Source organism: Cetorhinus maximus, chromosome 10 (assembly GCF_964194155.1).
Source record: "Cetorhinus maximus chromosome 10, sCetMax3.hap1.1, whole genome shotgun sequence".
NCBI lineage: Eukaryota > Metazoa > Chordata > Chondrichthyes > Lamniformes > Cetorhinidae > Cetorhinus > Cetorhinus maximus.
This window is the reverse complement of record NC_135888.1, coordinates 22,116,192-22,143,435: the sequence shown is the minus strand read 5'-3', so window position 1 is coordinate 22,143,435 and position 27,244 is coordinate 22,116,192. Positions and strand designations below refer to the sequence as shown.

At 41.6% G+C, this 27,244-nt stretch overlaps 1 protein-coding gene across 2 annotated transcripts in view; it reads left to right on the top strand.

The window, feature by feature from the left end:
• The window catches only part of pomt1 (protein-O-mannosyltransferase 1), a 49,954-nt gene extending 23,605 nt beyond the window's left edge, over window positions 1-26,349 (top strand). For both annotated transcript variants that reach the window (XM_078550139.1, XM_078550140.1), the window contains 15 exons: window positions 1,006-1,117; window positions 1,216-1,281; window positions 2,313-2,406; window positions 4,133-4,288; window positions 6,947-7,077; window positions 7,938-8,033; window positions 8,416-8,508; window positions 10,666-10,762; window positions 12,071-12,163; window positions 14,017-14,137; window positions 16,098-16,195; window positions 22,071-22,184; window positions 23,470-23,596; window positions 24,671-24,848; window positions 25,024-26,349. In XM_078550139.1, the coding sequence (XP_078406265.1) occupies window positions 1,006-1,117; window positions 1,216-1,281; window positions 2,313-2,406; window positions 4,133-4,288; window positions 6,947-7,077; window positions 7,938-8,033; window positions 8,416-8,508; window positions 10,666-10,762; window positions 12,071-12,163; window positions 14,017-14,137; window positions 16,098-16,195; window positions 22,071-22,184; window positions 23,470-23,596; window positions 24,671-24,848; window positions 25,024-25,198 (1,751 nt within the window). In that variant the 3' untranslated portion in view covers window positions 25,199-26,349. The remainder of the gene's footprint in view (window positions 1-1,005; window positions 1,118-1,215; window positions 1,282-2,312; window positions 2,407-4,132; window positions 4,289-6,946; window positions 7,078-7,937; window positions 8,034-8,415; window positions 8,509-10,665; window positions 10,763-12,070; window positions 12,164-14,016; window positions 14,138-16,097; window positions 16,196-22,070; window positions 22,185-23,469; window positions 23,597-24,670; window positions 24,849-25,023) is intronic.
• The last annotated feature ends 895 nt before the right edge of the window (window positions 26,350-27,244 follow it).

Genomic DNA, 27,244 nt, shown 5'->3' with positions numbered 1-27,244 from the left:
CATTTATTTTGCTGTTTGGCTGAAAAAGTTGGGTTAATACTGGTCCTACCAAAATTTTTTCCCGGTGTGACCTCATTTTATTGCCTCAGACATTGTGTGATCCCAGGGTGAAAATTTGGGGGCAAGAGTTGCTGAGCAGGTGAAGTGGAGGAAGTTTTAGTTGTTGAGCATGGGGTGGGGGATGGGGGGAAGGGTGGAGGCGGTGGTGGTAGTGCTAAGCGTGCCCCATCTTCACCCCCACCCCACCTCGACCTCCTTCGCCCCACCCCCCACCTCGACCTCCTTCGCCCCACCCCCCACCTCGACCTCTGGCCCCGGTCTTCACCTGCCTCTCCAATGGCCCCGGTCACACCACCCCCCCACGTCCCTTGAAGCCTGCGGGTGGAGTTTATGACAACCGGGTTTCTCCAAAAAACGGCGAACACCTACCTATTCACAGGCTTTTTTGCAGCAGCAATTGAGTCTCAGACAGCAGTCACTTAGGCCACACCCACCAAAAAGAAATACAAGGATTTAAAGGGTCCATTGGCTGTTGGGAATCAGTCCAATCAAACCCCACTGAGGGTTGCAACCCATAGTTTGGGAAGCCCTGGTCTATATTCTCTGGAGTTTAGAAGGATGAGAGGTGATCTCGTTGAAACATACAAGTTTTTGAAGGGTCTTGACAGGGTAGACACTGAGAAATCTGGGGAATCTAGAACATGGGGGCACAGCCTCAGGACTGAGATGAGAAATTACTGGCTCAAAGGGTTGTTTTTGGTGTCTCTAGAAATTGAGGGATATGGGGAGAGGGCAGGAAAGTGGAATTGAGACAGAAGATAAAATAGGATCATATTGAATGGCAGAGTAGTCTTGAAGGGCCATATGGTTGTCTTCTGTTCCTATTTCTTATGTTGTATATCTGCTTTATAAGCATTGATGTCAGCTACAAAGCATTTATGTAATGTATCTGATTAGTTCCAGTGCTGTAGTTATGCTCTGTTGTTTGTTCTCTTTTTGAAACAGAAAACTCCTTAATAACCCAGTCACGGTTTATGCTCCTGGAATCCGTTCTCATTTTCTTTGTACTGTTAGCAGTTCTGTCTTATCTGAAATTCTACAATATGCAGCGAGACAGGTACGATGAAACATTCGAGCGATGTCTTCATGCTGTAAACATTGGAAAGAATGTGATGAAGAAGTTTAATGCCTCATGTCAATTGTGGTTTGTTTCAGCCTGTTCTCAGTGAGGTGGTGGTTTTGGCTTTTCCTAACCGGAATTGCATGTGCACTTGCTATTGGGTGAGTTTCTTAATACATTTTTCAAATTAGGGACTGCAGCTCATCTGCTCTAGTGACACTGCTGCAGGCTGAACAAGAGAAGGTGGCAGCTGAATTAATGCTCTTAAATATGATCTCCATGAAAAGATAAAATTATTGCAATGCTCCAATCTGTATTTGCGTAATCTACAGGATTTCGTTTTAATTTTAACACAATTAAGAACCAGGTGAGGAAGTAGGAATGGAGATTTGGGCTCTCCTTTTGTGCATTTGGGGGTCTTGCTGAGCTACTAGAAACAGGAGGGTGCTAAAATTGCTACCCAGTGTGTGTTGAGAGGTAATTCTCAGCCAGGGTGAAATTAGGGGTCCTCCAATTGGCCTCTGCCCTCCCATGAGATAACAAGTGAGAAGTTGATCCAGCTCGGGTTTCTAATCCAGATCATTTTCCGGTGACCCATCTTGGTAAATTCATGTGAGCTTTATCATAGAGTAATAGAAACTTGCAGCACCAAAGGAAGCCATTTGGCCTGTTGTGCCCTGTACTGGCTTTTTGAAAGAACAGCTGTGCTTGTTTCCACACTCCCTTTGTGTCCATAGCCCTGTAAGTTTCTCATCCTTAAGTGCCTATCTAATTCCCTTCTAAAATTACTGATGGAGTCAACTCCCACCAAGTGCTCAGCTATAGCATTCCAGATCACAACTCATTAGTGAATAAATTTCACTTAATCCCCCTTGCAGATCTTTTGCCAATGACTTTAAAATCTATGACCTTGGGTTACTGACCCATTCTCCAGAGGGAGTAGTTTTCTCTATCTACTCTATCAATACCTCTTACCTTAAAAATCTTAGTCCATCTCTTCACCTGCTCTGTTCCAATGATTCTTCAAAAAAAAGTTAACAAAAAGTTCATGTGTACCTGGAATATGAATGCCACAGTGTTTTCTGTCTGTCAGATAATGATTCATTATAATTTATTCTTTACTGTGAAAAATTAGATCTTCAGTTATTAGCCTGATTAAAAGAGTAAGTTGACTTTTACTTTGTGTTTACAGGGTCAAATATATGGGCTTGTTCACTTACCTACTTCTATTGACTATTGCTGGAGTACATACATGGCAGATAATTGGGGATACAACATTATCAAATGTAGGTATCTCTGCTGTTGATTTTAATTTAGCTTTGTATGGCAGAGGTTTTATTTAGTACATCAATTGGTTAAAAAATTTTGGAGCCTGAATACGCATCTTTACTAGCAGATGTCTTTTGGCACTGCTACAATAAATCACAGGATTAGGACAAGAGTAATACACCATGTAATATCGTATTCATACTGGTGTAATTTTCCATTAAAGCCACAGAATCTGAATGCTGTATATAGGTGCATTCTGAGGTGGGTTAGAAGGTTGAAAGGAAAAGACTTGCATTTTTACTGCGCTTTTCACAACCTGCCAAAATGCTTTACAGCCAATGAAGTACATTTTGGAAGCGTAGTCACTGTTGTAATATAGAAAACATGGCAGCCAATTTGTGCACTGTAAGGTCCCACAAACAACAATGTGAGCAAGGTGTCAACACTTGTATGCAGTCTCTGGTAAATTGGATCCCGTCCATGGTCAGAAAAATCACAAAGGTGATAACATTTTAAGAGTATTTTCAAACTGTGTTGCTAACAGGTCGAATGGAGTCGGGAGAACAGTTGAGATGTTTGGCTGATAACGGGGGTTGTTATGTAAAGCCATTGCTCATGTATTCCCCACAGACAACTAATCTAAACTGTGAATGTAGGAATTTTTTTTTATTCCTTCGTTCATTCATAGGATGTGGGCATTATTGCCCATCCCAATACAACTGAGTGGCTTGCTAGGCCATTTCAGAGAACAGTTATGAGTCAACCATATTGCTCAGTGTCTAGAATCACATATAGGCCAGATCACATGAGGACAGCAGGTTTCCTGCCCTAATCGACATGAGTAAACCAAATGACATTTTACAATACTCTGTTTCATGGTCTCCATTACTGGTACTAAGGTTTTTATTCCAGATTTTTATTTAATTAATTGAATTTAAATTCCTCAGCTGCTGTGGTGGGATTTAAACTCATGTCTCTGGATCATTAGTCAAGGCCCCTGGATTACTCATTCATTAATGTAATCACTATGCTACTTGGGAATTGTAGCTGCTCCCATTTTAGAAGGCAGTTGTAACTGCTTGTAAATTTTTGGCTCCAGGTTATGAAAGCCTGCCTGAGACACTGATCGCAGTTATGGCTGCTTGCCCCTGGCTTCTGGAGAAGGATCTCTCAAGTGGCCTTGAAATCTTGAGTTCTAACAAAGCTATATGAACTTGAGTTCATTATTTGTTTTGAGACTCATTCAAACTGGCCACTAAAGTGCAGCACGGAAGGAAAGGAAGCAATACTATTGATACCACTTGATATTACTATCGTAACAACACAGCAAACAGAGAGGTAATGCACTGAATAGCAGGTTTCAAATGGATTTCAATTTTGACAGCATTTTAACCAATACCAGTTGTCCTGGTGAAGTTTGTCACAGGATGTTGCGCATTCTTATGACTCTATCTCTCTTTTTAATTTTAACTAGTAAAAATGTTCCAAGCTCTCACTCATACCATTTTAACATGTGTTATCTGCTTATTGGTTGAATTAGGATTGAGCAGTTAAAGCAGGACTCTGAACATGGAAGTGGCACTACATGTTCTCAGTCCTTGCATTGTGGATTCCAGAAAATTCACTAGTTGATTGCATTATTTGTAAATTTAAATGATCGATTGGTTTGGTTTTTTTGGAGGGGAGGGGGTTTTGGTGGTCATCAGATTTAAACCTTGTAATTTCTTTGCAATCTTCATTTAGGTCACAGTGCTTTATCATGTTCTGGCGAGAGTGTGTGCACTTTTAGTCCTCCCAGTAATCCTGTATTTGGGATTCTTCTACGTTCACCTAACCTTGTTGTACCGCTCTGGACCACATGACCAAATAATGACAAGCACATTCCAAGCCAGTTTGGAGGTAAGAGCACCATGTGCACATGCTGGACAATGCTGTCACTGCACCAGTTCTGTTTTGCATTTAACCTGTTAATAGAGGCGCAGAAAGAGAAGTGTGTAGAAAGTATTGTATTGAAAAAAAAGTGGATGAGAGTTTGGAGAGCTGCAGGCAGTGTGAAGACTGCAGATGAGGGAGGACTAAAGGAAAATGAAAGCACAGAAGATTGGGAGCAGAACTAGGAGCCGGAGGAATGGTGGGGAATTGATGTGAGTCTGAAATGCATATGTTGTGAGCTGGCCTTTTTAAAAATTCTTTCATGGGATGTTGGCTTCATTATTGCCCACTCCTAACTGCCCTTGAACTGAGAGTCAGCCACATTGTTGTGGGTCTGGAGTCACATGTAGGCTAAACCAAATAAGTTCAGCAGATTTCCTTCCCTAAAGGACATTGGTGAACCAGATGGGTTTTTACAACAAGCGGTGATAGTTTCACGGTCACCATTACTGAGACTAACTTTCAATTAACTGAATTGATTAATTAATTGAATTTAAATTCCACCAGCTGCCGTGGTGGGATTTGAACCTATGTCACACATTAGCCTGGGCCTCTGGATTACTAATCCAGTGACATTACCACAAGCCACTGTTTCCCCCTCATTTGTTATGGTCCCATGCTTGTTTATTTCTTTCTGGCATTGTGTGCTTAATTTTTCTTGCTGAATGCTACATAAGCAATGTGGTTCTAAAGTGACTCTTGACAGAGTGTTGTGGTTCTCAGAAACAAGACATTGATCAGATTGCTTGAAGAATGTTTTAAGCGTCTGTACACAATCCTTACGTAAGCAATTTAATTTGGCACCAGGATGCACTAGTTATCAAGTCTGTTGCAATAACTTGGATTAGTTCGCCTCAAGGCTAACAGGAAGGTTAAATGCAAACACTTTGCAGAATTTCTCATTGACTATCACAGCTCTAAACGGGTTCCAAATTATAATTGCGACATGTATTTTATGTTTTCCTTTAAAAGCCAAGGGATTGAATGTAAGATTGGGGAGGTTAAGCTAAAATACTCGTTATGCTGCAGCTAGAGTTTTGCATACAGTTAACATAGAAACTAGGAGCAGGAATAGGCCACTCGGCCCTTCGAGCCTGCTCCGCCATTCAGTATGATCATTGCTGATCCTCTATCAATGCCATATTCCCATTTTCTCTCCATACCCCTTGATGCCCCAAATATACAAAAAATGATCAGTTTTTTTCTTGAGTATACTCAGTGACCCAGCCTCCACAGCCTTCTGTGGTAGAGAATTCCACAGCTTGACCACCCACTGAGTGAAGAAATTTTTCCTTATCTCAGTCCTAAATGGCCTGCCTCGTATCCTGAGACTGTGGCTCCTGATTTTAGACTCCCCAACCAGGGGAAATATCCTTTCTGCATCTAGTCTGTCTAGCCCTGTTAGAATTTTATACGTTTCAATCAGATCCCCTCTCATTCTTACAATTCTTGTTACTGCATTATGGGAAGGATGTGATCACAGTAGAGAAGGTACAGAGGAATGGAGCACTTTAGCTGTGAGGAAAGATTGGATAGGCTGTGGTTTTGTTTTTCTTGGAACAGAGGAGGCTGAGGGGAGATTCAGTTGAGGTGTATAAAATTATGAGGGAACTAGAGGCGTGGATAGGAAAGGCCTATTTTCCTTAGAGAGCTCAATAACCAAGAGGCCTAAATTTAAAGTAATTGGTTGAAAGATTAATTGAGAAATCTTTTTCCACCCCAAGGATGATGGAGGTCTGGAACACATTGCCTGAAAGGCAAAAACCCTCAGCTTATTTAAAAATATTGGGATATGTACTTGAAGTGTTTTAACATACCGGGATACAAACTAAGAGCTGGAAAGTTGGTTAGACTGGATAGCTTTTTCCCAGCCAGCACAGACATGATGGGTTGAATGGCCTCCTATGCAGTAAATTTCTATGAAATTGCAGTATGCCTTGCTGTGATTTAGTTAAGGGAACTAGTTTGTCTTTCAATAAGGAGCAGTAGTTCTGGTCAGCTGGCATAGCAGAAGGGACACAGTAGGCAGTGGCTTCATTGTCCCTTCATTGGGAAGAGGCAAAGCAGACAATGTTCCTGCAGTTGATGGCTATCCAACAACCTCTTTTGGAAATCAAGAATTGTAAGAATGAGAGGGGATCTGATTGAAACGTATAAAATTCTAACAGGGCTAGACTGACTAGATGCAGAGAGGATGTTTCCCCTGGTTGGGGAGTCGAAAACCAGGAGCCACAGTCTCAGGATACGAGGCAGGCCATTTAGGACTGAGATAAGGAAAAATTTCTTCACTCAGTAGGATGAGGAGATGAGTTCCAAAGGCATTCAGAATTGAGCAATCAGAGTTGAACAATCTGCCAGTATTCATGATTGAGGCTAACACAAGAAGGACCACCTTGGAGAGGTATCAGAGAACAGCTGTGGAGCTATATCCAGTGAGGAATCAGTAACTTCAGGGGAGGAGGATGGCAGGAAATAACTCTGGTAGGAAGGAATGCAGAAATAATCTGTTCCAGTGAGCTGCTGATATTCCTCACCTTCATAAGCATAACATTCACCAAAAGATATGTAATATTTGAACAGCATTTCCCGAACGGGTCAGAAAGTTGCACTTTGTTTCCTTTACAGGGTGGACTCGCAAGGATCACACAGGGTCAACCTCTAGAAATAGCCTATGGTTCCCAGATTACACTGCGGAATGTGTGGAGCAAACCTGTTCCCTGCTGGCTCCATTCCCACAAGAACATGTACCCTATCAGGTAGAAATTCACGTGACAAAGAAAACATTCTTCTGTGAAATAGCGTTATTTATGAACTCTGGGTGCATGTATGTTCTCTGGGGAGCTGGTGATGATTCTGGCACCCACTGTTTGTGTGTACAGTTGCTGCAGTGCTTGAATCTTCCATCAATATGCAATGAGCTTCGTCAGGGCGATTTTGTGCTGTGTATGTAACAACAACAACTTGCATTTCTATAGCACCTTTAATGTCATAAAACATTCCAAGGCATCTTGCAGGAGCATTATCAAACAACATTTAGCACTGAGCCACATAAGGAGATTTGAAGGAACGTTCCAAGCATAGAGAAGTTTAGCAGAGGGATTCCAGAGCTTGGGCGCAGGCAGCTGATGGTGGAGTGATTAAAATCAGGGATGCTCAGGAGGCCAGAATTGCAGCTGCACAGAGACCCCAGAGGGTTATGGGGGCGGAGAAGGTTACAGAGATAGGGAGGGGTGAGGCCAAGGAGGAATTTGATATGTAGGATGAGAATTTTAGATTTGGGGCATTACCTGGAGGGGAGTCAGTGTAGGTCAGCGAACACTGGGGCGATGGTTCAACAGGACTTGGTGCAGGTAAAGCAGCATAATTCTGAATGCATATGGTAAAGGAGGACAAGAGTAGCTGACAAGGTCCATTGAGTTCGCCCTGTCCGTTAGATGGTGCAACCTTCTACACCATGCTCCCAAAATATGTAACCTTATATCCTGGGGTGGCAAAAGATGAAGAACAGTGACTTGAAAGCATATAATCTCTGTTGACATCTCCATAAGATACCGAGGGAGTGCTGCACTTTCAGAAGTGCCATCTTTCAACTAAAATTGTTTTTTTATTTTTGCAGGTATGACAGTGGCAGAGGTAGTTCCCACCAGCAGCAAGTAACCTGCTATCCTTTTAAGGATGTGAACAATTGGTGGATTGTAAAGGACCCTGGCAAGTAAGTGGTAGCAGATTGCTTGTTAACGTGACTGTGAAATGGGTGGCATTTAAGGAAAATTAGGCACCTATTCAGTGTGTAAATGGCGACTTCTATTCATGTAGTTATACTGCATGTTTGCTGCTGCTGTTAGCATTAGTGGTAATCCAGAACTAAAGGAAAATGGAGGCAGGAGCAGAGATCATCTGCAACAGAAGATTCTTTCACTTTTCTGAAAGCCCAATCTTAGCACTCGGCAGGGGACATATGCTGTGGCCCAAACTATTTTAATCTTGGGAAAACGTCAGATGGGACTGGAAATTAAACCCGGTTAGGGCCATCTAGCCCGTTATCTTAATCTAAAATTTGTAGACTCTATAATGTGATTATTTGCTTTTGTCAGACAGGAGCTTATTGTCAGCGACCCCCCTCGCCCAGTTCGCCATGGTGATATTGTGCAGCTAGTCCATGGGATGACAGCACGTTACCTCAACACGTACGTTCGGAATACCTGCTCTTACCTTGTTGGCGTTTTCTGTACTTTACATCATCTTACATTTACATTTTTTATTTCTGAAAAAAGAGACATATTGAAGCTTTTTGTCGTGTACTCATCAGGACACTTCACGAATACCAATATAAGGAGAAAACAACAATTTATACTGTATGTGAAGAGAGTGCTGATTGGCAAGTGGACTCTGATTGGAAGAGGCATTGCCATGGAAAATGCACCAGTGATGGTGACTGACAGTTAACTACAAAGCATTGTTTGAAATTTAAACCAGGCCAGCTTGACCCTGATTGGTTAAGGCATTGCCATGAGAAATGAGTCAGCGAATGGCTGTCACTTATTTTGTTTAGCTGAAATGGACGTAATGTGTGTACATGTTCTCTCAGTCTGCAAAGAACAGGGCCCCATGTATTAATATATGTAGCATCCAGTACATGCAAATATGCCACACTGTGAGCTCAACTGACAATCTTAAATTGGTTGTCAGTGTATATCTTAGCACGCTGAGGATTATTTAGCAAATTTTATCCAATCGCGGAATCAAATCTAATGTTGGACACTGTGTTCTGGGTTTTGGAAGCACAGGCTGGTTGGGTATGGCCTGTACCTTGCCCGTTGCGAACATGTTGCATTGCGCCTGTTTCAGCTAAACAAAATAAGTGACAGCGATTTGTTGACTCATTCCTCAGGGCAATGCCTTGACCAATCATGGTCAAGCTGCTTGGTTTAAATTTCAAATGATGCTTGGCAGTTAACTGTCAGTCACTATCAATGGTGCATTCTCCATGCCAAAGCCTCCAGCAATCAGAGTCCACATGCCAACCAATCAGTGCTCTTTTCACATATGGTGTCCTGATGAGTGCAAGACAAAAAGCTTTGACATGTCTCTTTTTTTCAGCACTTCTCAAGTTCTGCACTACCAAACCACTATTTTTACATTTGTGTTGATCAGTCTGGACAGTGGAATAATTGAGTTTGTCTGTTCCTAAATATGAACTCTTAGCAGAAAACCTTGTATACATTGGACCTTAATTCAGAATATTTAGCCAATTGAATTGGAAGGTAATCAATAATAGAGAAAAGCTGGAAACCTGAAGTAAATGCAGAAAATGCTGGAAACACATAGCAGATCCATGAACATCATCTGATGGTGATGCACTTGCTGTGTTTCAGCATAATTCTCTGAACAAGAAGATGGTATGCTAAATTTATGTTGTATTTAAATCTCTATACGTTTGTCTGACTGAATTTTAAATCGCAACAATTTATTTTTGACCCTGACAAAAGACTAAACTTATTTTACCAGAATTGCAGACAGTAAAATCCTCCTTTCCTCCTACTTACTGCACACACAATTATTCATCAGAACAAACAGAATAGAACCAGTTCTTGGGTCTGTCTTCATGTCTCGCTTTTGATTGGTCACTACAGGATGTGCGCAAGTTGGTGGAGATATTGACGCACAGATAGAGGCCCTTTGGCCCATCGCACCTGTGCTGGCTATCTAAAAGAGCTTTCCAATTAGTCCCGCTGCCCTCATTCCCCATTACCTTGCAAATTTTTCCCTTCTGCCCCTGACGATTTTTGTTTTGTTTCTCTCCTAATTTGGTGTATCAGCCTGGTTCGATTCTACATGTCTCTGTAAACAGCCGTCACACACCGTCATCCCTGAGTCAGTGGGTTGTGAGCTGCTGTGGGATTTATGCACATAAACTAGGCTATAGGATTTGTGTGTATTCTAGGCTGATGCTCTTCCACTGCAGTACTGAGGAATGCTGCATTGCTGAAGGATCAGTCTTCAGGATGATGCTTTAAATGGAGTTCCCAGCTGCCTTTTCTGATTATTCGCGTGGGCATTAAAGATTTCAGTGCTATATTTCCTCCCTCAACCCAGATCGCTAAAACTTCAAACTTGTTTACTGTATGTGAAGTGTATTGGCGTCTTTGAGTAATGTGATAAGATGCCATAAATGCACTCCCCCCAGTGTCATTTTAGAATCTACTATAATATGATATGCAGTGTAATGACAGCAACTGAGCCATTAAATCACCTCAGGATACTGATTCATATTGCATTAAGATATTGGATGAATAAAATGCATTTATTTTTGACTGTTATGAAGTTTGGTGATTTGATTTTAGGCATGATGTTGCAGCTCCTATGAGCCCTCACTGGCAGGAGATTTCTTGTTACGTTGATTACAATGTCTCGATGCCATCACAGAACCTCTGGAAAGTGGTAAGCTCTGAGTGGGATTTGTCCGGCCTATCACAAAGATTAGATCAGTGGTTTTCAAACCTTTGTGGGAGAGCCCCTGCAGATAATTAACAATGCTCCAAGCCCACTTTGGCCTGGTGCCCAAAAAGAAAACACTGCTGGAATTGGCGTTAACAGTTTTCATTAGTGTACAGTTGCTAAAATAACAACAATAACTTGCATTTATATAGCGCCGCCTTTAAAATAGTAAAATGCCCAGGAGTATTATCAAACAAAATTTGACACCAAGCTGCATGAGATATTAGAACAGATGACCAGAGCTTGATCAAAAAGGGAGGTTTTAAGCAATGCTCTAAAGGAGAGGCGAGAAATGGAGGGCTTTAGGGAATGAATTTCAGAACCTGGGGCTGAGGCAGCTGAAGGGACAGCTGTAAGAAGTTAGTAAGTGTGACGGGTGATCTGATAGAGGCCTTTAAAGTTATGAAGGGGCTTGATAGGGTAGGTGTAGAGAAAATGATTTCACTTGTAAGCGAGACCAACTAGGGCCATCAGCACTAAACAGTCAACAATAAAGGCAATAGGGAATTCAGGAAAAGCTTCTTTACCCAGAGAATCATTAGAGTGTGGTTGAAGCAAATAGCATAAATGCATTTAAGGGGAACACAGGGAGAAAGAAATAGAAGGATATGCTGATAGGGTGAGAGGAGACTCATGTGGAACATAAACACCAGCATAGACCGGTTGGACTGTGGCCTGTTTCTGTGCTGTAAATACTGTAATTCTATGTAACAGATAAAGGGCAACCAGAAAACGGATGAGCTTCAGGATTTCATGGACTCATTAGCATCCAGGAACTCAAGTCTGAAAAGCATGGTGTTAGATTTCTACTTGCTGCACAGGCTGTAGCATAGCAGTTGTTAAAGTGAACATACCAACATTATGATGATTAGTTGAAATGTAAATCCCAACAGTCCCACTTTAATTCCTGCTTTTAGAATACGTTTGTATTAACTCATTTTGCACAACATCGGAATCTATCCTTCCTCTAGGCCACGCAATTAGACCAGATCCCCCATGAATTATTGCATGATGTTGTATTTAAAACTGGTTACTGAAACTCAGTATCATTGGTTTCAGTTGCATAATTTATTTAAGCTCAGTAAGATTTTGGTTTTCCAAAAGACACAGTTAGGGATATAGAAATGGAAATGAGGTGCCATTGTGCCTAGCTTGCACCCCCCCGCCCCCCACCACCACCAATAATCCTCAAGATTATAGTTTATTAATGTCTCCCATTACATTTTAATTCCATGTATTTTGATGTTCCAGGAAATTGTCAATCGTGACACTAACAATGAAGTGTGGAAAACCATCTTATCAGAAGTCAAGCTTTTGCATGTAAACACATCTGCAGTGTTAAAGGTACGTTTGTGGGATACGCACAGGCTGTTAACAGCCTTGATGTTCTGAGCTCTAATCTTTGTTTGTTGCATCTTGAGTGTGTTATCCTCCCAGGAGTTGGAGGATCTGGAGAATATGCGCATTCATAGCCCTTCACATTTTTGCCATTTGTTTGATAATAAGCTTTAACAGCCCGTTATAAATGCTTACTTCCTTTGGTCTCTTGTAGGGCTTGTATTTTCTGGCCATGTGCTGTTCTTGTACAAACACTTAATGTTTAGACTGAATTTGTCTATGTACTCCTTTGACACTTGGATGAATATATCCAAAATTCTCAACATAATATACTGCAGTTGTGCATATCACTTCACAATTGCAATTTATATCTCTAATGATTCACCACTTGGCTTTATTACCTTTAAATTTATAAAACCTGTCCAGTTTTTCAAGAACAATCTATGTCTGCTGCATACAATGCTACCTAATGTCTCTCTGGACATAGTGATTTCCAGTGATGTAGAGTCTACTATTAATTCAAAGATTTAAATTATCTGATAATTCAAGTTTTTAGCAGCAAATATCTCAGTTTTTTGTTATTTGCATTGCTTAATTCAAATCATTTTTGGTGGGAAAATGATTGAGTTATCAGGAGTAAAGTATAGGGATTTATGTTCAGTAAAGATGCAATGTTTTGAGTTCCTTGATGGAAATAATGAGAGGAGTTTAGCATCCCGCCAAGACTGACCAGTAATCTTAGAATGTAAACATTGATACTATTTACAGTGAGGCTGCATATCTGTGTTAACATGTCCATTAGCTTTTGAAGAATGAAGTTATTTCAGGTCACTGTCACAGGGTTCAAACTAATGATGCTAATTCCCCACTTCAGCTCATTTTAAATGGTTGCTGGATTAGATAGCTCCCTAGTGCTTTCAGTCATGTTTATTACTGTCTGCCAGCCTCTTGAGACAAGAATGTATTGCACTATAGTTGTTGAACTGAAGGGCATAAACTGTTCCTTTGTGCCATACTGTTAGCTGAGATTGGGAGGAAGTTTTTTTAAAGAGTTAATAAGCCTTCAAAGTTCAGAGTTTTGGGATGTTTAATTTTTTAAAGAAAATTTAGACACTGAGGCTGGTGGAAAGTTCCAAGTAAAATTATTCAGCATGTTACTGACTCGAGAATGTTCAAAGAAATTGCCTCCGGGAGCGAGTGCTAGGTTTCCACCCCTTTTATAATAATATGATTTGTTCCGAGAACCTTATTTTTGATGCTCGTACCTTGAAAATCCTTGTCATAGAATCAGTACGGCACAGAAGGAGGCTATTCAGCCCATCTGACTCTGTAGAGCAATCCAGTCATTATGAAATTGCAAAGGGTACCTGTCTGATGCTGTAACAGAAGATGCTGCCTTGGAACGGGGAGGGGTCGATGTGCTTTTTTCCCATTTGCTACACTCCAGATTCCTTACCTTGACTGCACCATTGAGGAGCCAGATGAATTCCCACAAAGAAAGCCAGAAAGTAAATCTTTCTGTGCAGAGTTTACAGCTCACTGAATTAACATTGAGTTTTGAGTGAAGTCTCAGGTATTGCAATAGGAAACGCAATGCTAACTGTTCATCTTTGGGTTGTAGTTGATGGTGCATTTCTTCATAAAAGGAATAAAGCAAAGCGATATCATTAATACCTGCACTAAGTCCATTTCCTATTGGGTGTGTAAATACCTTTTCATTTGGGAAGCCGCTGCCTTTACCCCTTTCAGCTTTTGAGAAAATGTGATCAAAGCTTGCATGATTAGTTCCATTTTGAACTATTCTCTACTTTGCAAACATCTCAGTCCTGTAATTGTTTTGTTGTGCTTTTCCCTTATAGCTCAGTGGTATTGCTTTGCCTGATTGGGGATATCGCCAGTTGGAGATTGTTGGAGATAAAAGCTCTAAGGTTTATCACCAGAACATGGCATGGAATGTCGAGGAACACCGATACGGGAAAAGTAAGACTCTTTGTTGATATTAAGTTGAGGATATAAAAAAGAATCCTGAAGCATCCAAACCTGCAGAGTTGGGGATTTTAAAATTCTCACCCTCGCTTAGATTCCTGCATGGCTTTGCGTCTCTATGTCCTGTAAGCTCCTCCAGCCCTACAACCCTCTCAGATATCTGCTCTCTTCCAATTTGGACCTATGACGCAATCCAGATTTTACTCAGTGCAGCGTTAGCGGCCATGCTTTCAGTTGCCTGGGCCCTAAGCTCTGGAATTTCTTCCCTAAACCTCTCTGTCTCTCCAGCTCCCCCCTTTTAAGCGATCCTTAAATCCTACCTTTTGTTGCAGTATGTGGTTCTATGTTTGATAGCGCTGCTGTGAAGCACCTTGGGATGTTTTGCAATGTTAATAGCGCCACAATAAGTCCTCGCTATAAGTTGTGGTTGTGTTCCTGAAAATTGAGACTTTAAGTGAAACAGTCTTGTTTTCCCATAGGAATCAATGCTTAAAGCCAGAGTTAGGTTCCTTCAGACATTTCTTATCCAGCAAAACCAATGTACAAGTTGAAATACTGTATTGTATGTGTGCAGCTCTGTGCATTCCTAGCTGGAATAACTTGCAAAATAAAATATATTACTGAATATACCAGAAATACTATATACATTGAAATTAGATAACATTAAATCACCCAAGCCAAGTAGCACATCTCTCTCACTCTCTCCTTCTCGCCCACATTCTCCCTCTCTCTTTTTCCACCCTGTCCTGCGGGGTACCATGGATTAAGGCTGGGGTGGGGATTGGAGGGGACGGGGTCGTAATGGAGCCGGTGCGGGGGTGCCACAGAAGGAGCCGGGGGGGCAGTGGGCCCGTGGAAGGAGCCAGAGGGCTCTGTCGCCCACCATCCTGCCACCCCGGCCTGGGTTCATCGCCCGATCAGCGGCCAGCAACTTCCCATCCCTGCCCTGTCCTCCTGTTCCCGGGAGCTCGGACCTTGCTCTCTCCCCACAACCTGGGCCTCTGGTGACTGCAGTGGTGGCTCTTGCATCAGAACATGGCGGCAGCTGGCTCATAGTTCTTCATGGGGGGATGGGGCCAGCGAGCAGACAGCGTAAAATCAAAAATGGTGACGTCAATTGAAAACAGATCCTAAAGAGTAAATCATGTTAAACGACTTATAGTGAGGACTTATTGTATATAAGTACAATCAAATAGTTGAAATGAGGAAGATTTTGTTTCCATAACTTCATTAGAAAGTTGAGCAAGATGAATTTTGAGTTTAAAATGCTACTTGTCCGCAGTAGTTAGTACCTCTACTGGGAGGCACATATAACACCCCCATCCCCTTAAATCCCTCAAACACCCACACCATGCCCTAGAAGGAGCAGGCAGGTCAATACAGCAGAGGGAAATAAATCCATATCGATGCCCTATTTGAAACCATGCAAACAGTGCAGACCATCTCTCCCTTAAAAGGCAGGACTGTTGCTCATCGTAAAAGTTCCATTTTGTTTCTACTTTCTCCCTCTCCCCTCATTACTTTTCCAAGCAAATCACTGGCTTTGATCACTAAAACACACACTGATCCCCGTGTATATACACCAACACACCAACATCCAAAACATACTTTTCTGCAAACAACATTCTGTTGAAATGTGCCTTACCATCAGGTTTCTGAAAAATGAATTAAAGGGCAGAAAAAAGCAGAAATTTCACCTATGTGGTGTGATATTTGAGGTGCTTGATCAGAATATTGCCTTGCAATCACTAACCACTATGATTTCCTAAAATATTAGTCAATGGAAGTAATAAAAATAGAACATCTATAATTGTCCTGTAATAATTGTGAATATGAGCTTAGAAATGCAATGGTATAATTCCCCTTAAACCTTCAGGTATCTCTGTTTGCCCTTTTACATTTCAGGAAGGTGCCTTGTTTTTTAAAACTTTTTTTTTTTCATTTTCTCCCTGAGGTGAGGAACAGAAGGAGAGAGAGCTAGAGCTTCAAACTCCAGCACAGATGGATGTCAGCAAAAACATCAGCTTTATGGCTAAATTTCTGGAATTGCAAGTACTGGAACCATTAGTTTTATGGATAAAAGCAAAAAACTGTGGATGCTGGAAATCCAAAACAAAAATAAAAATACCTGGAAAAACTCAGCAGGTCTGGCAGCATCTGCGGAGAGGAACACAGTTAACGTTTCGAGTCCATATGACTCTTCAACAGAACTAAGTAAAAATAGAAGAGAGGTGAAATATAAGCTGGTTAAGTGGGGGTGGGACAACTAGCGTTGGATAGAGGGCCAGTGATAGGTGGAGATAGCCAAAAGATGTCATAGACAAAAGGACAAAGAGGTGTTGAAGGTGGTGATATTATCTAAGGAATGTGCTAATTAAGGGTAGAAAGCAGGACAAGCAAGGTACAGATAGGCCCCAGTGGGGGTGGGGTGAAGGAATCGAAATAGGCTAAAAGGTAGAGATAAAACAATGGATTGAAATACATTTAAAAATAATGGAAATAGGTGGGAAAAGAAAAATCTATATAAATTATTAGGGAAAAAAGAGGGGGGATTGGAAAGGGGGTGGGGATGGAGGAGAGAGTTCATGATCTAAAATTGTTGAACTCAATATTCAGTCCGGAAGGCTGTAAAGTGCCTAGTCAGAAGATGAGGTGCTGTTCCTCCAGTTTGCGTTGAGCTTCTCTGGAGCAATGCAGCAAGCCAAGGACAGACATGTGGGCATGAGAGCAGGGTGGAGTGTTGAAATGGCAAGCGACAGGGAGGTCTGGGTCATGCTTGCGGACAGACCGAAAGTGTTCTGCAAAGCGGTCACCCCAATCTGCGTTTGGTCTCTCCAATGTAGAGGAAACCGTATTGGGAGCAACGAATGCAGTAGACTAAATTGAGGGAAGTGCAAGTGAAATGCTGCTTCACTTGAAAGGAGTGTTTGGGCCCTTGGACGATGAGGAGAGGGGAAGTAAAGGGGCAGGTGTTGCACCTTCTGCGGTTGCATGGGAAGGTGCCGTGGGAGGGGGTTGAGGTGTAGTGGGTGATTGAGGAGTGGACCAGGGTGTCCCGGAGATTCCGGAGATCTGTGATTCCTCTGACACCCTACATCATATCAACAATTTCCAGTTCCCTGGCCCCAACCGCCGCCTCTTCACCATGGATGTCCAATCCCTCGACACCTCCATCCCCCACCGGGATGGTCTGATGGCTCTCCGCTTCTTACTTAAACAGAGGCCCAAACAATCCCCATCCACCACTACTCTCCTCCGTCTGGCTGAATCTGTTCTCACACTGAACAATTTCTCCTTAAACTCCTCTCACTTCCTCCAAATAAAAGGTGTGGCTCTGGGTACCCACATGGGCCCCAGTTATGCCTGTCTCTTTATGGGGTATGTGGAACATTCCTTGTTCCAGTCCTACTCCGGCCCCCTCCCACAACTCTTTCTCCGGTACATCGATGATTGCTTCGGTGCTGCTTCATGCTCTCGTCTGGACCTGGAAAAATTTATTAATATTGCTTCCAATTTCCACCCCTCCATCATTTTCACATGGTCCATCTCTGACACTTCCCTTCCCTTCCTTGACCTCTCTGTCTCAGTTTCTGCTGATAGACTGTCCACCAATATCCATTACAAGCCTACTGACTCCCACAGCTATCTCGACCGCTTCCTGTAAGGACTCCATCCCATTCTCTCAGCTCCTTCGCCTCCGTCGCATCTGTTCTGATGATGCCACTTTCAAAAACAGTTCCTCTGACATGTCTTCCTTCTACCTTAACCGAGGTTTTCCACCCACGGTGGTTGACAGGGCCCTCAACCGTGTCCGGCCCATCTCCCGTGCATCCGCCCTCACACCTTCCTCTCCCTCCCAGAAACATGATAGGATCCCCCTTGTCCTCACTTATCATCCCACCAGCCTCCGCATTCAAAGGATCATCCTCCGCCATTTCCGCCAACTCCAGCATGATGCCACCACCAAACACATCTTCCCTTCACCCCCCTGGCGGCATTTCGCAGGGATCGTTCCCTCCGGGACACCCTGGTCCACTCCTCCATCACCCCCTACACCTCAACCATCTTCCCACGGCACCTTCCCATGCAACCGCCAAAGGTGCAACGTCTGCCCCTTTAGTTCCCCTCTCCTCACCGTCCAAGGGCCCAAACACTCCTTTCAAGTGAAGCAGCATTTCACTTGCACTTCCCTCAATTTAGTCTACTGCATTCGTTGCTCCCAATGTGGTTTCCTCTACATTGGAGAGACCAAACGCAGACTGGGTGACCGCTTTGCAGGACACCTTCGGTCTGTCCGCAAGCATGACCCAGACCTCCCTGTCGCTTGCCATTTCAACACTCCACCCTGCTCTCATGCCCACATGTCTGTCCTTGGCCTGCTGCATTGCTCCAGTGAAGCTCAATGCAAACTGGAGGAACAGCACCTCATCTTCCGACTAGGCACTTTAAAGCCTTCCGGACTGAATATTGAGTTCAACAATTTTAGATCATGAACTCTCTCCTCCATCCCCACCTCCTTTCCGATCCCCGCCCCCCTTTTTTTCCCAATAATTTATATAGATTTTTCTTTTCCCACCTATTTCCATTATTTTTAAATGTATTTCCAACCATTGTTTTATCTCTACCTTTTAGCCTATTTCGATTCCTTCACCCCACCCCCACTAGAGCCTATCTGTACCTTGCTTGTCCTGTTTTCTACCCTTAATTAGCACATTCCTTAGATAATATCACCACCTTCAACACCTCTTTGTCCTTTTGTCTGTGACATCTTTTGGTTATCTCCACCTATCACTGGCCCTCTATCCAACTCTACTTGTCCCACCCCCCCTTAAACCAGCTTATATTTCACCTCTCTTCTAATTTAACTTAGTTCTGTTGAAGAGTCATACGGACTCGAAACGTTAACTGTGCTCCTCTCCGCAGATGCTGCCAGACCTGCTGAGTTTTTCCAGGTATTTTTATTAATTTTATGGACTTCACTTTTGTGAGCTAGTAGGCATAACACACAAAAAGAAGGAAATAAAGAGACTTAGTGCCTTTCATAACTTCAGGATATCCCAAAGTGCTTTACAAACAGTAAAGTCCTGTGTTGTAGCACAGGAAAAGTGACAGCCAATTTGTGCACAGCAAGGTTCCACAAACAGCAATAAGATAATGGCAAGGTAATCTGTTCTGGTGATGTTGTTTGAGGGATAAATATTGGCCAACCCACTGGGGCAGTCTCCCCTGCTCTTCTTTGTAAAGTGCCATTGGATCTTTTATATCGACCCAAGATGATAGACAGGGAATCAGTTTAACAGCTCATCCAAAAATCAGCACTTCGGGCAGTGCAGCACTCCCTCAGTACTGCAAAGAAGTGTCAACCGAGATAATATATTCCAAGTCTTTGGAGTGGGGTTTGAACCCATGACCACCTTACTTGGAGACGAGAGTGCTACCTCTGATATGAAGCAGACGCCAGATTAAATGCAAATCAAGTCTCTTAGTAGGTAGGCAGTCAGATTTGGTGACATTTTTTTCCCCAGTACATTTAGTTTAAGAAATTAAGCAAGTATTTCCACTTTACTTTTAGATCTTAGATTTTTATGTTCTCTGCATTTAATTTCCTATTACCCTGCCAGTCCCACTCAGCTTCATCATGCAGTCAGAAGTTGTCTCTATTTGACTAACATTAAATCTACTTGTGCCTGGTTGGCATCAATGCTGCCAACTACCAGGCAATGGGATGTGTTGTAGATCTCACTGATATTTTTCTCCTCCTTTTCCCTTTTAAATCAAACCACTTGAATTTGAGTCAGATCATTTCACCATCACAAAAACTCACTTAAACTGACCTAATTCAGATCTGCCAATATACGTCCATTCAGAATAACTAAATTTAAATGCCAGTTGAGGCAGATTTTGAACCTAAGTTGACGAATGAGGATTTCAACATTCTATCCTATACCTACTGAGATGCAGTTCAACAATAATGAACACTTGATGCTCAAGCAATGTGGTGTTCTTGAGGCACTTTAAAAAGAATCCCTCATACTCATTGTGCTCCAGAGCTCTTCCTTTGACCCAAGCAAAGCCCTCCAAATATGGCACCAAATCCTCATTTCTGCTCAACATGGCATAAAAATGCCTCTTCACTACCTCTTACACTGAGAGAGAAAACTGAGACTACTACCGGGCTACCAGCTATTCCAGCTTCTCTCCCAATCGGAAACTGGTCTTTTCCCACTCCGGGGAAAATTCAGATTGTGAAGGCTACATGCACTTTCAACCAATATTTGCTGCACGTGTCTCTCTCTGTAAGAGACCATGATCAGGAGATGGCATTCCTATTTAAGGCATTGAACAGGAGGGAGACTTTTCGATGAAAGTTGACTTAGACTTTTAAGGTTATATGAGGTCTGGGTGTATCAGAGGCAAGAGGGAATTGGAAACATGCTGAAAGTGCTCACATTCCAGGTTTCAAACACTGCCTTCTGTGCTGTGTCACCTTGAGGTACAAATGCTGCCCCTCTTAGGTTTATCCCTGGGCTTTCATTAATTGAAAAATAATGTAAAAATCAGTGAAGCATCAACTTGTGCATTCTGGTATGAAAAATTTGAACAATTTACTGAAGGGTATATGCTCAAAAAATGTTAACTGCATTTCAGGAGCAAACCATCTGCATTGATATTTTTGTTGATTTTAAAAGCGAGTATAAAGAAGAAATGTAAAGTTGCAAACTAACAAAGTACTTATCCTCTACCCTCACTTGTGTAAAAGCAGGTGAATATGGACTCTGAAGTGTAGAGTTTATTTTGTAAACTACCTTCTACACAATAAGTCCAACATAATATACAGGAAAAGCAGAGAGTTGGAACTGTAACGTCCTGTGTTGTAATTTGCTAAAATACAGGTCCATTTACTTGATTCCCTCAGTGAGTTTGTAATCCAGCCTTGCCATCACAGTAAGAATGAAATAAAGACTTGAATTTATACAGTGCCTTTCACAACCTCAGGATGTCCCAGAGCACTTTTGAAGTGTAGTCACTGTTGTAGCAGAAGTAGCACCCAATTTACACACAGCTCCCGCAAACAGCAATGTCATAATGGCCAATTAATCTGTTTTAGTTATGTTGGATGAGAGATAAATATTGGCCCATGCTCTGAAGAAAAAACTCCTGCTCTTCTTTGTAAAGTGCCGCGGGATCCTTTACATCCTCCTGAGAGGGAAGACAAGGGTCTTGGTTCAACGTCACATCCAAAATTTGTCGTCTCCCTCAGTGCTGCACTTGAGTGTCAGTCTAAGTTTTGTGTTCAAGTCTCTAGAGTGGGGCTTGAACCCATGACCTCTGAAATAGAGGTGAGAGCGTTATGCACTGAGCCAAAACTGATACCTGTAATGGTGATGAGCACAGCTGCCTCCATGCAGGAAGCTGGGAACATGGGACAGGGAATCACCCATGGCGCTCTTGCATTTTTCCCAGTGACCAGTTATCCAGTGGCATTTGCAGGGAATTTGGTGCAGGCTACCTGTCCATCAGCAGCATGAAGAATGTCAAGAGGAAAATATAATTTTTAAACAACTTGACAAAGATATATACCTAATTCAAAGGCTCATTGAAATTGCGAAGGAAGAGCTGAGAAGATTATAAATCAGCATTGTTGCATTAAGCCATTAAGGAATTCAGGAGAAACTCCTTTACCCAGAGTGGTATAAATGTGGAACTCGCTACCACAGGGCGTGGCTGAAGTAAATAGTATAGACGCCTTTAAGGGAAAGCTTGATAAAAACATAAAGGAGAAAGGAATAGAAGTTTATGGTAATAGGGTGAGATGAAGAGGGGTGGGAGGACGCTCATGTGAAGCATACACACTGGCAAGGACTGAATGGATTGGTTTTGTGCTGTACTTTCTATGTAATATGAACAACTTCTATCTTTTCTCCAGCTGAAGATGATGATGTTGAAGAGTGAAGAGACTGAACACAAGTACAGCTCATCCCCTCTGGAATGGATAAACATGGATACCAATATTGCTTACTGGCTGCACCCCAGCACCAATGTAATGAACAGATTTAACTGAACAATACTTATATTTTTGTTGTAAAAGTGTGTGGTTGATATTTTCAGTTCATATTTGTACTACTTGGGGATTTGCTTACTAGCTTTCCTCTTGTTCTTCGAAGCATATAAACGGCTCAATTCTGGTGCAAAATGCCAGTGCAGACTGAATGTTGAAGTGAATGTCTCATAAATGGAGACCAGGCTTAAACCAGAAAGCTTTTTTAAAAAACAAGTATTTGCTTCTATAATGGTGCCCTGCTAATATTAGCGAAAATATGGCATAGTGGTAATATCACTGGATTAGTAATCCAGTGATTAATATTATTAGTAATTAGTATTACCAAGGCCCAGGCCAATGCTCTGGGGACAAGGGTTCAAATCCCACCACGGCAGCTGGTGGAATTTACATTCAGTTAATAAATCTGGAATATAAAGCTAGTCTCAGTAATGGTGAGCATGACAACTATCATCAATTATTGTAAAAACCCATCTGGTTTACTAATGTCTTTTAGGGAAGGAAATCTGCCAGCCTTACCTGGTCTGGCCTACATGTGACTGTTGATCCACAGCAATGTGGCTGACTCTTAACTGTCCTCATAGCCTAGCAAGCCACTCAGTTCATGGGCAATTAGGGATGGGCAACAAATGCTGGTGATCTTGCCAGCGATGGCCACATCCCACAAAAGAATTTTTAAAAAAACAGTTCCTAGGCTGAGATGAACAATGTTGTACTTCCCATAATTGCCTGTAACTAGCTTAAAAAGATATGGAAGACAGACTTTGGTGGCTTGGAGTGTGACAATTTTCCTTTATTTCCAGTGAACAGCTACCTCCCTTATTACGTGGGAATAATCAGGAATTCTAGATGGGAATGTCTCCTGTAATAGATATTCCTCAATGGAGAAGTGCACTTGCCTCCACTCAATAACTTCCTCAATAATTCAGCTGAGACTTGGAACTCCCCATGGAGAAAATGACTGAAGCAAGTCTGAGTCCCAGGGCAACGGCATACATCACTGGCCTTCCAGCTATAGACCACTCCTGTTAATTTTATGTCTTTTGCTTTATATAATCAAAGATTTGAATTATTCACTAGCTGAAATTAAGTGATTAAAATGCAACAGGACAGGAAGTATCTTCAATTTGAATGAACAGATAATTCTAATTGCGAAAACTTTATTTTAAAAGATCTAAACCATATTTTCAGGAATATTATAAGCCTAATTACATTTAATAGTTTGTACAACATCTTTACCTTTTGAATTCCGAAACTTACTCCACAGGCACAGATACAGCTGATTGGAAATATTGTGACGTGGTCATCGGCAACTATTGGAATTTTTGTTTATTTGGTACTTTTCCTTTGGCATCTGCTGAGGCAACGCCGGAGAATCTACACCATCCCGGAAGGTAACTTTTGCTCCCTTAATTTTTTTTGTTAGGTACATTTCAGATTAAAAGTGCATCAAGTTTAAGCAGCTCCCCCTACAGACAGCACTTTGATGCACTCACTTGGCCTTTCAAATGTGGAAGTAAGAAAGAACTTGCATATATATGGCACTTTACATAGACCTCAGGATGTCCCAAAGTGTTTTACAGTCAATGAAGTATTTTTGAAATCTAGCCACTATTATAAAGTGTGTATTGCAGCAACCAATTTGCACCAAGTAAGCTCCCACAAACAACAATGAGATAATGACCAGACACACTGTCTTTATGATGTTAGTTGAGGAATAAATGTTGGGTAGGGCACCAGGGAGAACTTCCCTGCTCTTCTTCCAGAGACACAAGATCTTTTACAGCTACCTGAGAGGGCAGATGGGGCCTCATTTAAATCATCCGGAACACGCACCTCCCACGGTGCAGCACTCCCTCAGTGGGAAGGTGACTAAGTTGCTTGTTAAGCGCATTAAAATTTGAGAAGTTTCTGTTTTACAGTAGCTCCAATGTCTCATCTGATAAAACAGATTACGTGTACCCATCTGCCTTAACTTATCAAGCATTTGGTAAGTTTGGTTCCTGGCAGTGGTTATGATTTGTACTAACACCCCAGGGGTCCTGAGTACCAAAACCACCATGACATGATGTGAAACTGGGTTCAATTAATCTGAAATAAATGACTGACTGTTGTCATTGATTATGCTGCTTCACAGTTAAAGGAAAACATTATGCACTTGTTCGCCCAGCTATATTTACTTAATGGAGTTTGTGGTAAGAGTGAGTGTTCACCGATGCAGTTTGTAACCAAGCAACCTCCCAAAGTGCATTTATTTTTATTTTTTATGTATTTCATTAAAAGTAGTTTTGAATACGTTTTATATAAATGCACTTTAAAAAATCGAAGAAGTTGTGAATTACTTGTACTAGGTTAAGTTCCAGTTGAAGAAGTATTGACATATCATAAATATCCACTCATGTAATGTGTTTAGTGTCTCACTGCTGCTGGTTTTGATTTGAATACTTTCATTGTCTGTGCTCTGTTAGATTCCTGGGAGCACTTTGTTCTGGCTGGAGCTGTCTGTGTTGGAGGATGGGCTGTTAATTATCTGCCTTTCTTCTTGATGGAGAAAACACTCTTTCTGTACCATTACCTGCCTGGTCTCACCTTCAAAATCCTCCTGCTGCCCATAATTCTTGAGCACATTCACCATCACATTCTCAGGTATGTACAGTGCACAATCATTTTGAAGGAAAGCTGCTAATCATCTGAGCTGTATCTTCCAAAGTTCTTGTTACATTTTCAATAACCTACTTAGCAACAAAACGTCACCATAGCCATAAATCTAATCCAGCGTTAACTATTACGAAATCCTGAACTGCTTCTATTCCCATTTCAGGTCTTCTGCCACTAGAAATACCTTCAGTGCTGTGGTCCTAGCTTGGATCTCCTCTGTCTACTTGGTGTATCAGACCTTTAGCCCTCTTACTTATGGATATCCAGCTCTTTCAGCATCTGAGTTAACTACGTTGCGCTGGAAAGACAGCTGGGACATTCTCATACGTAAACGATAGCACTGGTCTGAGGCAAAGGACAGTACACTGGCTGCAAGAAAGGAGTGAGCTCGTACTTTAAAATTCAGGCACTTTAAAGGATTATGGTTTACATCGATTTACGATAATTTTGTAATCTGGGCAGATAAGTAAAAGTTCGGATTATTGACCATTAATAATTTACCTATATTGGTGCAGTGAAATGGACTTCTGATATCAATATGATGCTGCGTTGCCATGAAGTATTGAGAGCTCTCAAGTGCATCAGACCCAACACTCTGTGTCGTATGGTGCTTAATGCTAATGCTGGTTGCCAAGGGAGATCCTCAACTGCCAATGCCTCTTCCTGCTTTTTTGAGGTAAAGATTAATATTAGCAGATATTGCAGTGTTCTGGTGGTTATAACACTACAGTATGAGCCAGACTGCCATGACTTTAAGTATTATGGTTATTTCTAACTTAACCAAATTGTGATTAATTTTGAAAGCTCTTTGTTGCAACAGGTTTAGTGCCTTATGACAGCAGAGCTCTCAGTGAGAGTTTAATGCTGCTACTGCCAATCTTGCCTAACTGTAAAGGAGCCTCTTGCAGACTGATTGATTGTAAAATGACATTCATGGCTCATCCAGTTCGTTGAAGGATCTGAAAGTACATGTACACTATTTTTAAACCTGTCTATCCCAGCTCTTTGTAAATTAGTTGATTGACTTATTGAGTTTTCTATTTTTATTGGACTAGCTAACTAACTGTGAACATCTGGGTTGCAGTGATCACTCCCCACACGATTGCAATTAATACTTAGAATTTCAAACTTACCCTTGCTTTTTCTAAATAGTGGTTCACATGGATGGTATTAAAATCAGGAATAGAAATTGTGTACATGATGTGTGATACATATTACTGTTAGACAAGTATGTAGATTGTATATTTGTACTGTATTCATTATGACTGCCTATTAAAGTTCTGTTGTTCAATGTACACTTGGTCAGTTATGGTAAAATCTGAGTTGATGAAACATTGGCCCTAAGGAGGAACCGACAAATTCTGAGTGCAACTGAAGCTGAGCAAGTTTATAGAGGCTTTGTATGGATATACTGTGAAAAGATTGAAACGCGCAGTATTACACTGAAATGGATGTAGTTCTGGAGCATTTATTAAAAATTAAGCACTGAGTTAATGTGGTGTTTGCATTTAGTTCATAATCTAAGTATTGCCTCTAGCACCCGGAGCTCAGCAAATCTAGACTTGATTCTGCTGAGACAAAATAATGTAAAGTTGACCAAAAACAAAGGAATTTTACCCTCTCCTTTAAGGTCCAGTTTACATGAAAATAAAATGTAGGTATTTTTGGAAAGATGCTTCTTTATATGATAGTTCATTGGTGATGAAAGCCATTTTGAAAATTATAGTTATGAAAGCACAAATCAGTATGGTTTTCCCTTCTAGCTAATACTGTTTGGAAATTTAAAATTGTCATTTTTATTGTGGTTACCACATTTCTGAAAGATGTTTCTACAGAACAAAATTGTAAATTGTTTAGCGTGACATGACAGATTGATGAAGTTGTATTATTATTTTGTGATTGTTTTTCCATACAGGCATGACTTTAGTAGCCCAACAACTTTCATCATGTAGCATATTGTGACATAGAGAAATGCCCCAAAACATGCAGAGGCATAATCACAAAAGAAAAATACTGTAGATACTGAAATAACAAACAGAAAATGCAGGAAACACTCAGCAAGTCTAGCAGCATCTGTTGAGAGAGAAACATATTAAACATTTCAGGTCAATGACCTGTCATCAGCATCACAAAGACATGGAATCCAAGCCAAAAAGGGAGACAGTAGCAGGGGTGACCAAAAACTTGGTCAAAGAATTGGGTTTTGAGGAGCAGAGAGGTTTAGGGAGTGAATTTGGGGCCAATGTGAGTTAAGGCACAGCCACCAATGGTGGGGCAAAGGCATGAGACCAGAGTCAGAAGAATGGAGTGTACAGGGGAGGAGGTGGTGAAGATTGTAGAGATAGGAAGGGGCAGTACCATGATGGGATCTAAACACAAGGATG